General features: G+C 35.6%; 1 protein-coding gene across 1 annotated transcript in view; it reads right to left on the minus strand.

Moving 5' to 3' along the window:
• Positions 1-255: 255 nt before the first annotated feature.
• LOC6044719 (nuclear pore complex protein Nup88) overlaps positions 256-12558 on the minus strand; it is a 110792-nt gene continuing 98489 nt past the window's right edge. Inside the window, exons 3-7 of the mRNA XM_038263645.1 lie at positions 7544-7669; positions 6667-6943; positions 829-1955; positions 519-767; positions 256-457 (exon numbers count right to left, since the gene is read on the minus strand). Coding sequence (XP_038119573.1) covers positions 391-457; positions 519-767; positions 829-1955; positions 6667-6943; positions 7544-7669 — 1846 coding nt within the window. The 3' untranslated portion in view covers positions 256-390. The remainder of the gene's footprint in view (positions 458-518; positions 768-828; positions 1956-6666; positions 6944-7543; positions 7670-12558) is intronic.

A 12558-nucleotide genomic window follows, 5' to 3' on the forward strand; every position in this document is an offset into this window, starting at 1 on the left:
AGTCGAATTTTCGAAAAAAACTGTCCATTAGGGTGGCCCAACGTCGGTCCATTTGCGTAAAAGAGGTTTTGGGTCACCCGGGGGTCGTTAAAGTGGATTTCTTTGCTTTTTTTAGGGTGGCCCAAATCTAACTAAAACAAAAACAAACAAACAAATATGCATTCTTGCAAAAATTGCTCAGCTATCGCTTTAAATAAAGTCAGGAGACATGGATTTCGGAAATGTTTATTGATAGTTATGAAACAAATGAGCTTATTTGAATTAAAACACTTTATTGTTAAGGTCGTTCCACCGTTGAGTGAAACTTTTGCTAAACCTGAAATAAAAAAAAATATTGTTGGAATTTTCCAGAGATGAAAAGTGAGGGACAACAAGAAGAGTTTTATATTATTAAGTCATATTCAGAACGCTGCTCATTTTCTTCACGTCGGTTACGCAGCCCTCGATTTGTGTGTACCTAAAAAGAAGATAAAGATTAAAAAAAAAAAGATTTGTTTTAACTTTGGTGGCAAACTCACATCTCCCCGATGATCTGCTTGATGATGTCCTCCTGCTTGGTGGGCAGCGCCACGATCCGCTCCTTTTGAGCCTTCTGCTTCTGCTCGACCTGTACCTGCTGGGCGGTGATCTTCTGCTTGGCCTGGTCCACGTTCCGCTCCAGCTGCCGGGTGGCGCTTCCGATCTTCTCGATCATGTCGGCGAACTTGTTCTCCGAGAAGGAACCTTTGGGAAGGCGCAACGTCGCCAGCCGGACCACCTCTTGGGCTCTGTCGGGGGAAATTAGTTTGAATTTATTTGGTTTTAAGAAGCTTTGACAGTGATGACTACCTCTTGAACAGCGCACTCTGCTTGTCGCAGATGTCCTCGTAGTTTTCGGCCAACCGTTCGGCGGTATCGCGAATTTGCTGCTTCTCCTGCTGGAGCTGGTCGATTTCGGATAATTGTTGCTGCTTGAGCAACTTCAGAACGTGCACTCGTCGTTCGATTTCCTGCCTTGCTTTCTCGTGCTTGACAAAGTAGTGCTCGCGGAGCATTTTAGTGGCTTGCGTGAGCAGTTCAAACGATTCCTGAGGCGTTGGTTCAGCGGTTTGGTCCAGCTTGAGGATTGGCTGCGTCGTGCCGGATTTCAGTATTGTTTGAATGCGATCCTGAAACGAATCCTTCATCATCTTCTTCAGCGTCGAATCCGTCGCCAGCGATGACTTCCCACCGGGAGTAACACTCCAGTCCCGAATCTTGCTATGATCGCTGATCAGATCCAACGTGACGACCTGCCCGGAAGCCAATTGCAACAGAATTCCCGGTGGCGAAGAAAGCAGCGCGAATCCCAGCACAGAATTCGTGCTCGAGTTTGGCAGCGCTTTGGTACAAACTACGTACTCGGCTCGGCTCTGCGAGTTAAACAGCGGATACTTTTCGTTCAAATCGTCATCGTTCTCGACAAAATGCACCAGCTGCCTCGTAAAGTCCATCGTAACGGCGTGCAGTCCAGCGTTGTGATAAGCAAAATACCGCGACTCGTTGAGCAAATCCCGCTTCAAATGAATCGGACACGAGTACGTCCGGGCCTCGTCCACGCCGGCAAGTCCCAGCTCCAGCTCCACCGTTTCCAGCACCTGCAGGTACCACTCGCACGGGTACAGCACCAGACTGGAGTCCAGCTCGGTGAGGGACCGCTCGGCGGGAGATTCCTCCTCCAGCAGGAGCGCGTGGTGCGTCTTTCCGGAACTTTCCGCGATGATGATGGTGGGTGGTAGCGATGGCACTACGACCAGCGAGCACGAATCCAGCCCGTAGTTGTCGTCCACTTGGGGCAGGATCGAGATTGGGCCCTGCAGCTTTGGGCGGTCGGTGTCGATGCCGGCGCAAAGAATGTACACGTTGCCGTCGCCGCGCAGGATTACGATTGGCCACTCGATTTTGCCGCCTTTTGACTTTTTGGGTTGCGCGAAGGACTGGGAGACAGTATAAATTCAGTTTTCATATAAATTTTATAATTTTGTGACTGAAGACAATCTTGACCAAACTGTTTAAAATGTATTATTTAAAAAGATTTTTCTACCAAATCGACCCTGTGTGCTATCATGTCGTACGTCGCTTTTTGACGTTCCGAGAAAAACGCGCGAAACGTGCGCACGCAATGTAAACAACAACAAACATGTTTTGCGTGGTTGATCATTATGTGCATCGTCCTGAATTTTGGTTGAATTTGGTTGATGGAGTCCCGTGTTATAACTGAAAATGTTTACGGTAGTCGAGCTCGCACTTGTGTCAAACGCGTTGTGACCAGAAATCTCTTTGCCCTTTGTCGCACTAACATCAATTTTCAGGCTGTGTCAAGAAAGCACGACAAGACTGAAACTTCTTTCACGTGAAAAGTGACAATAATGCACGGAGTTTTTATTAAATATCTCAGGATTGAAATTAATTTTTTGGGGTAAGTGAAAGTCAAAAGGTGAGGCATTGTGAGATGCACAAAATGGCGTTTTGAACTCAATTTTACCCAAAATGCACGTGCGACAAGTTAGCACGACAGCAACGAAGCAACGTTTGCCTGAAGAAAGGCCCTCTGAGTATTGATCTTGTTTTTTCTGACTATCGCTTGATCGCTGAGTTTGGCAGGGATGAATACAAATTTGAATGATTGGGTTTAATTTCCAACTTGTCATGGATTTTTACAATCATTTAGTGGTAACTTGAGAATCAAAACTATTCTCAAAACTGTACTGTATATGCCAAAAGAAGAGATTTGGTTTGGTTATACAAAATGACCATGTGACTATTTGAAAACCTGCACCTTGAGAAGGGATTTTCTGATCGATTTGGCATCTTGGGCAAAGATGTAGATTGTAGGTTTATATTTAAAGCTAAAGGAAAAAATCCAGATTTTTTTATGACTTTTAACTTTAGTCACATATTATGTACTATTTATTTTTTATTTTTTCACCAATAAATTCGTCTCTTGCGCTTGAGGATAGTGCAAAATCTGATACCGGAGTAAAATTTTCTGGAATTTTTTTTTAAGTGTTGAATAAACGGTCATTCAATATTACAAAACTAATTTTTTATGCAAATCAAGTTTGCAATCGAAAATGACTTAACAATTATTTTTGATACAGAGCACCCTTTTTAAGCAGTTAACATTTTCAATTTAAAATTTTCGAAAAATGGTAGTTTTTAAAATAAGGAAAACACTCTGCAAAAAAAAAATATGAAGGCTATATTTCGAAATTTCTACGCCAAGCCTAACAGTTGAAAATGTGAAAAAGTGCCAAAATAAGCAATTGTCTGAGACTTTGGACAACGGTTACTTTTATGCATTTTTTTTTATTTGTATGAAATTTTTCTATGATCAAAAAAGACATTTAGCATCATCCATACAAGTCTCTTTACAAATTTGGCCGCTGTCCGTAAAATATTCAAAAATCTGTATCTTGAGAGCGAATTTTCTGATCAATTTGGTGTCATCGGCAAAGTTAATGGCTTATGAAAAATAGTCATACTCTGAAAAAAAACAGCATTTTATTTAATTCAACAAGTCAAACAAAAAATTGAGCTTAGAAAATTCTCGTTTTTGGATATCTAATTTTTTTTTAATAGGTCCTATAAGCTTTTGTGTTTCATATGTTTAAAGGGCATTTAAAAAAAACTCTGGACATGTTTAAGATGAAAAAAAATGTATCTTTAACGCTATTGTACAAGTTGGTTAAAATTTATTTGCATTGTTGTCAATATTCCCAAAATCATTTTTGTTTTCATTTGTTAATTATCTGATGATGTGATTTTGGGCCTCATCAAATGTTAATGTTTATTTGCAGTGTTTTTTTTAATAGGTCTTATAAACATATGCAACACAATAGCTTATATGACCAAAAAATAAAAAAAACTCTAGATTTCAGTTTTCTTCACTCAAAAATTCAACGTTATTCTTTTTCTTTCAGAAGCAAATTTATGGGAAATTTTCTGATATTTTAATGAAAAATATTTTCAAAGATTTTCAAGTTTGGATGTGGCTTCCACAGACAAAAAACAATCACCTATTTGGCAAAGTTCAGTTTTAGTGGCTATAACTTGAAAATTAAACATGATATCAAAAGTGTGATGCTACACTAAAAAATTAAGTTTTTTTTTCTTTTTTATAGTATTTGAAAATATTTTTTTTTAAATAATTGGAAACATTATCAAATGAATTTAGACCAAAGTGCCATAGGTGAAAATCGCCTTTTTAGGCAACTCAACCATATCCAAAAGCGAGAATTTTCAGAAATAGTTATTTTGTGCAGTTCATTTTGGCTGTGAAAAGTCGCTATAAAAAATTGCTATTTTTTTAAGAGTGTAAGTTTTTTTTAGATGTTTTAAGTATTGCCCCCATAACAAGTTTTTCCGGATAAAAATCTCGGATTTTGTTACAAAACCGAGTGTTTTCGATACCTAGACCATTTCATATTTTGTCCGGTTTTCCGTTTAGTTATGAAAATATAGGAACAGTTGAATGCTTAGTAATCGATATAAAATTTAAGCATTAAATTTGGATGATCAATGATTTTTTTTTTAATTTAGGGTATAGTTCCGCAAAAGTCTAGCTCTTTCGATATTTTCTATGTAATTTTATAAATTTTCATAAGACTCGGCATTATATTTACGAATACAAATATTTTGTAATACGAAAAATTAAATAAAAAATTATATTTTGCACTATACGGCAAACCAGGCCAATTAGAAAAGCCATATTTTTGCATATAGTTTTGATATTATTGATTGATTTAAATTTAAACACGAACAGAAAAATACACTTAGTACACTTATTCTCAAATTTAATGTTGTAAAATCTTTTATTCCTATAAATACTATAGTCCCAGTTGGCGATAGTGATTTAAATTGATAAAAAAAATGATTAGAATATTTTTTGTTAAACAAACAAGAAATCCTGAACTCATATAAAATTTATTATTGAGTTGACTTCATTTTCTATGTTTCCGTTTCTTTTCTTTTTTTCTGATTTAGGGCATATTTTTTCGGGCTGATATACATATAAAAAAAACAAATTAAATTGATTTATAAGAAACTTTCTAAATCTATATCTCATTAGATAAAGAATAGTGGATGACCTAACATCCAAGGCACAACAAAATTTCCAATTTTGAATGCTATTAAACTTTCTTAAAACTGTATGATTTCAAGTTTTAAAAATTTCACAAAAGTATTAAAAACTGGTTTTATGACCTCTTTAAAAATATCCCGGGATTCCGCAAATTCTTACAAACAAAAATAGAATAACATTTCAAAAGGGCCAAAAATTCAATATTACGCCCTTTTAAAATGTTAGTCTTGGTTTAAAAATTTTGAAAATATTTTTTTCGAAAAGATCGGAAAATTTCACGAATGTTTCATATTTTAACATTGAAAATCGGACCATTAGTTGCTGAGATATCTACATTAGAGAATCGTGTGTTGTTTAGGTGGGACTTAGGATACATAAATTTTCTTGTTTTTAAACCTTTTCATGGCAATATCTCAGCAACTATGGGTCGTATCAACAAAGTTCAAAAATGCAATATAGAGAATTTTCTCTGCCTTTCAAAAATATTTTTTTCAAGGGTGAGCTAACATGTGAACTAATTTAAAAAAATGAAAAACTGCGACTATTTTCAAAAAAGTCACCTAAAAATGGATTTTACTTGAAAACGGTGCACTTTATGAAAATTTCACTAAAGTAATTTTTGATTGCAAATTTGATTTTACATCGAAAAATGAACTTGAAAAATTTTTGCCACCGATTTTTCGAGTTTTTTTTAAATCAGTATTGATTCAAAAATTGATAACTCGCTCAAAGATTTTTTGCCCATTCTGGAAATTTCTAAAAAGTTGGCATTTGATGTCCTCTAAAACATATCAAAAAATAAAAAAAAAATGTGTTTTTTCGCAAATCAAGTTTTAGTGACAAAAGTTAAATAAAAAATCACCAAATTTTTTTTATCGTGTATCATTTTTTTTCAGTGTAGTCCATATCCATACTTACAACTATGCCGAAGACACCAAATCGATAAAAAAAAATCCTTCAAAAGATACAGATTTTTGAATTTTCATACATCATTTTTGTATGGCCAGCTGTCAAATTTGTATGGAAAATTATATGGACAAACTAATGATGCAAAATGGCTTCCTTGGGCATACCGAAGGCATCAAAAATGTTTCAGTCGGATTAAAAAATACAAAAATTAAAATTTAAGAAAAAAGACCGATTTCGTAGAGAATTGCTCTAATGTTTTTTGGAGATCAAAAATTGGTTAAAAAATTGATTATTTGCGATTTTTTAAATCGAAGCTCGTCTAAAGGCGTGGTTGGTTTGTAGAGGGTTAATACTAACCAAAACGATAGTCAGATTGAAATCAATTAAGAAACGATTAAATCAAAGTAATTTTGCAGCTTTGATCAAAACTTAAACTTAGAAATTAAGCATTTTTATTATATTTTCTTAAAGATTCTTGGCAGCTTGTTGATATAACAAGTACAAAGAGCTTTTCAGCCTTGGAAATGTAATTAATCTCAAACGGTAATCAACTTTCAGATTCTCTACTCAAGGTGTGAGCCTTTGATTTATGAAACCAGGAACGCGCAACAAAAAAAAATATCTCATCCCCATCAAACGAGTGACCCCATACTCACATGCCCACCGCCTGTCGTGGAATAAGAAGTGTCCTCCAGCGTGGTCGTCGTCGTCAGGTCAGCTTCACCGCTGACCACACGTGGCGGTGCGATGTCAAAATCAACGGCCGTATCGCCGAGGCTGCTCAGATAGGCCAGCTTCGCGGTAGACCTGGTCGTCGGCGAGGACGTGCTGAGGGGCGCCTTGGTTGAGGTGGTGGCGACGGCGCCACCGTTGACCAGCGACGGCGAAGGACCAACACGCCACACATGGCGCAGCGCGTCCACGTCGTACACCCTGGGAAGAACGACGAACAAGAAGAATGTTGATTATTATTGCCCCTCTGAATTCAGCGTCATCAGTACGGCGGGATTAGAAGGGAGGGAGGGGAAAGCAGTCGAAGAACACAATCTGTCCGGGGAACCCACTTGACGACGCTGTTCTTGTCGTTTCGGTGGCCGCGTTGGCCGCTCTGATATTTATGGTGGCGATTCTGTGGCCGGGGTTCTCCTCTTTTTCGTGTCGTCTGAGCCTTGGAACTGGATCAGAGGCGGTATTATTGAAAACGACGACGACCACGGTGTTGACCGCGGTCGGAGGGGTTTTTGAGGTTAGGTCAACCGTGACAGACTAGACGGAGTAGCCTAGCCCTAGCCCAAGCCCAGCCCAGCAGGAACTGCTCTTCCCTGGGAGTAATGAGAAAATGAGGACCTAGGCTTTTCATGCTGGTTAGAGAGCAAACAAGTCTTGTCGCATACGAGAGGACACAAACCGTAATAGTCCTGGCGCGGGAATGTATCTTATAAATTAACACGACCCCCAGAGTGAATGATCCTAGCGGCTCAAAACCGAAAAACCTCGCTGACGAGGGTGTTGAGTAAACGACAAAAACCGTACCGAATCGAGTTGTCCGAAAGCAGGGCCAGGATGTGGGAGTCGGTGGGCGAGGCCGGATGCCACCGAATCTGCAGGATCTCCAGATTGGCGTTCTCGTTGAAAAGGTGCTCGTCCAGGTTGTAGGAGCTGAAAAGAAAGAGTGAAATTCCTTATGAGGTCTTCAAAATGTCATGAACCTTCAGTTTTAAAATCAGCTCCATCTGTCGCTAATCGAAAGTTCGTGTCTTTTCCTAAAATCGCCCAAGAAAATGCACAAAATGACGATAGGCCCCACACAGGACCACACCGCAATCACAAACAACAATCCCCCCCCCACCCCACCAACCCATTTTCCGTTTTTCTCTGATCTCATAAAGTTTGGTCGGAAAAGCGCGAAAAACCACACACACCTTCCCCGTGATGTTTGCCCTCTTCTAAACGACGGGGCGTTTGCAATGCAACTACTCACGGTTACAATTAGCCGCGCGCACTCATCGGCGGAGAGGCCTACCGTTCTACCTGTGAAGCTGTTTCAGGCCTTGCTAGCGCGAAAAACCGACCCAATTCATATTTGCACTCCCGATTCGGTTCGGAGCGCGGCCGGGGGAGGCAGCCTAAATAGCGCCGCGCACACAAATCCTTACATTTGGTTGCGTTGAGCGTTGGAAGCACACGCGGAAGCAGGGTGAGAGCTGTTTAAAAAATCTACTTTGAGAAAATAGCTCAATAAAATCACAATTTAGCTAACATAAAAAAACGCATTGATTTCCTTCCATAGCGACGTAGCTCGGTTGGCACGTCGACGGATTTTTTTTCTCTCCGGTTTGAATGATTTTTCAACTAAAGCACGACGTGTTTTCCAGAACAACCTTATCAGGAAAAAATAGTCATCGCCACTTTCAAATGTGTCTTATAGGAAATTTTCTCAGCTTTCCAATGCTTCTAAAAGCGAAATGTTTCATCGGGAAATTTCTGAGATATCTCTATTTTAAGTTTTTTGGTTTTAAATTCCTTTATTATTTATTGGAAACTTTATACTAACAGTTCAGAAAACTAATCAAATGATGTGTTTTATGAGTCATTAACTCATCAAAATGTTTGCACATTTTGAGGAGTAAGACAAGAAACAACTTTGTAGAAGGTTGCAAACCGCTAAACATTTTGAAAATTATGTTCTGTCTAAGTTTTTGAATAAATAGGATTTATTCAGAAATTAAAATCATAGAACAGTGTAAAAATGTATTTTTTACAAGAATTATTTGATAATAACATATTTTTTGAGTACAAATATCACGTGTCTACTTTGATTTAGCTTGTTCAACCGAAACTTTGGCAGGTTTGTGATTGTTAGTGGTATTATATCTTATTTTAATGAATTAATTTGATATTTTCTTAAGCAAACATTAACCAGGAACATAAATACAAACATGATTTGAAATCGAAAATGTACTACATATTACTGTAGCAAACTTCAAAAGCCATATTTTCATGAGTATAAAATAAAGATAAAATTTTATAAAATGATTTCTGTAGAAAATGCACTTAAAAGTAGCAATTAAACTCGAGTCTTCCAATTCAGAATTCTGAAAACACCATCACAAACATTTATTTTTGTTTGAACAAAAATTAAATAGTATTTTAACAAAAAAATCTAACAGAAACTTTCTTTCCAAACTATTCGAACAAAAATCAAGACATATATAATTTTTTAAGATGAGATTGAAGATGAGACTTCTAAAATATTGCTAATTCCTTGATCATTTAATGCAAAAAAAACTGAAACAATTATTTCATACTAATGAAAAGTAATTCTCTTAAAGCTAGCAACAGTAATTTGCAGTATGATTTCGAGTACAAAACATGTTTTGTATCCATGCAACTAGCTAGTGTTTGATTAAGGAAATATGATATTTATTCATAAAAATCTTGTAATACCCTATCAATCTCAAACCTGTAGAAATTTCGGTTGTATCAGCTAATATCAAGCTGAATCAGAGCAGACCGGTGTTATTTGTACACAACAATTATGTAATAATTTATTTGTTCTTATAAAAATAATATTTCAATACGGTTTTATTATTTTATTATTTGAATAAATCCCACATTTTCAATATTCGGTTAAAACTTAATTTTCAAAATGTTTAGCGGTTTACAACCTTTTACAAAGTTGTTTCTTGACTTATTTTGCACATTTTGGTCAGTAAAATACACATGAAACACATCATTTTACAAGTTTCCTGGACCGTTATTAAAAAGTTTCCAATAAATGATCAAGGATTTTAAAAGAAAAAAACTTAAAATAAAGATATCTCAGAAATTTTCCGATGAAACATTTCGCTCTTAGAAGCATTGGAAAGCTGAGAAAAATTCCTATAAGATACTTTTAAAAGCAGTGATGACTATTTTTTCTCCTTAAGGTTGCCCAGAAAACACACCGTGTAAAGAATAGTTTAAAGTTATCTTAGTCTATCCTTTCCTGAATATTGTTGTAGTTTTTGTTAATTTTTGTATTTTTTGTAATTTTTGTAATTTTTGTAATTTTGTAATTTTTGTAATTTTTGTAATTTTTGTAATTTTTGTATTTTTTTTAATTTTTGTAATTTTTGTAATTTTTGTAATTTTTGTAATTTTTTTAATTTTTGTAATTTTTGTAATTTTTGTAATTTTTGTAATTTTTGTAATTTTTGTAATTTTTGTAATTTGTGTAATTTTTTTAATTTTTGTAATTTTTGTAATTTTTGTAATTTTTTGTCATTTTTGTAATTTTTGTAATTTTTGTAATTTTTGTAATTTTTGTAATTTTTGTCATTTTTGTCATTTTTGTAATTTTTGTCATTTTAGTCATTTTAGTCATTTTAGTCATTTTTGTCATTTTTGTCATTTTTGTAATTTTTGTCATTTTTGTCATTTTTGTCATTTTTGTCATTTTTGTCATTTTTGTCATTTTTGTCATTTTTGTCATTTTTGTCATTTTGTCATTTTTGTCATTTTTGTCTTTTTTGCCATTTTTGTATTTTTGTACTTATGTTTTATTGTGTCTTAAAAGACCTCTCCATAACATCGCAGCTCGTCCAAGGATAGAGGATTGGGATGACGTTAATTTTAGATGCTTCACTTTTTTAAGATGATAAGGTAAATTCTCCACGGTATCCTCAAGCATGTTTCGCTTTGAGTTAGAAGGATTGTGGACCGTGTAAAATTACGAACTTTTTCAATATAGTTTTGTTTAAAATCTTAAGACAGAACATTTTTTTAGAAAGGCATCAATCTGTATATGTTTTAGTCGACACCCTGCCACCAACGCCAGAAAAACCCCAAACCCTTTGGAGACGATGACGATTTCGGTTGCGGTTCCGTGGCGCGAGAATGTAAGTCCACGTATGTGTGTGTGCGTGTGTGTATTTGGGTCCTTGGGTGTCGGCAGGCGATTGCCCAAATGTACAAGCTATGTTAACCCGGCAAAAAGCATCCAACATCTCCAACGTTGGTAGCAAATAACACAATCGACTAGCATCCGCGGGAAAAGTGGCGTCACTTTCGTCCCTTTTTCCCCCAGCAGTGCCAAAGGATTATAGCGGCGCGCAATGTTTATAGATTTTTATTTACATTTAAATTTCTAAATTAATTTGAAGAAAATGCAAAATACATGTTGGAAATTCCGGAAACTTTTCGATTTATTTGCGTTTTTCGGGCAAGCGTGGGTGTTTGACTTTTTTCGGGGGTGTGGAAAAAGGAGTTGTTTGCTAGCCGCGCGGGAAAGTTCATAATTTTCCGGATCTCGGGGGATGCGGAGCTGAGTTTTCTGGGAACGAGAACGGCGGAAAAATAAGTCGTATGTGTGTATAGGTATCGAAGGTAAATACAACCAAGTTTGAGAAGACTGGGTTAGAGCGGGAGAATTGTGCAAAGTTGAACCGCTGTGGTACGGGTTAATATTAGTCGAGTTATTTATGTACATGGACTTACGCGATTTCGAGGAAGTTGTTCTCGTTCGTTAAATAGAGAACAGGAAATACAGTAATTAAGTTGGATTATTTTTAGTTTAGTCTTTCAGTTTGATATAATTTCGCAATAATTTCGAATGATGAAATTTCCTTTTTTAGTTTTTTTAAAGGAGGAAAGATTTTTTTATTTTTTTATTTTCTCTTTCAACGCCATTGCGTTTGTTTATGGCATAACAACTTAGAAAAAAGAATATTTTCCAAAAAGGCGCTTTTTTGCAATCTTATTTTTATTTTTTTTGTATTTTTTGATTTGGATGAAACTTTGTGTGTATTTTTTTTAACCACAGAACACATTTTGCATCATTAGTTCTATCATACAAGTCTCCTTCCAATTTGGCAGCTGATCAATTAAGTTGTAGATATGGCTGAGGACATCTCAGAAAATAAAAGTTACACTAATAAAAACGCCATTTTTTAAACTCGGCTTTTGCAAAAAAAAAAAAAAATGGTTTTCGCAAAATAATATCTTTTGAAAAAATAAAAAAATTGCGGCAAATTGAAGGGCCGTAAACTGAAAAGTATTTTGGAATACGTTTTGCTGCGTTGATGATAATTTTTAGTATAATTGAACTTTTTTTTTAATTGTGAATTGTTGAAAGCTATTATCATCAAAAAAAATATGTTCAAAACTAAGATATTTAAACAACTGTACTGGTGTGTAATGCAATTTGCAACATTTTTTTTTAAATGGAGATGTTGATCCCATGGATTGTTTTTTACATTTTTATTTTATTAAAAAAAGTCATGTAAAATTGTTATTGGAACATATTTTTTTAATACAGTCCAGACTCGAATATCCGAAGTTCGATTATTCTAAGGTTTGTATGGGACTTCGGATAATCGAATCACAAACAAGATTTTTTTTTCGTATTTTTTATTTTCTTACTTTTAACATCAAAGTTCTGCGACCTCATTTTAGTCAAATAAAATAACAAAATGCATATTTTCAATATTTCAGCACCACCATCTTGGATTAAAACATTCTAAATCACTTCATTTATCATTTAAGCTCAACAATAAAAAATAATACAA

This window comes from Culex quinquefasciatus, chromosome 3 (genome assembly GCF_015732765.1).
Source record: "Culex quinquefasciatus strain JHB chromosome 3, VPISU_Cqui_1.0_pri_paternal, whole genome shotgun sequence".
In the NCBI taxonomy this organism is placed as follows: domain Eukaryota; kingdom Metazoa; phylum Arthropoda; class Insecta; order Diptera; family Culicidae; genus Culex; species Culex quinquefasciatus.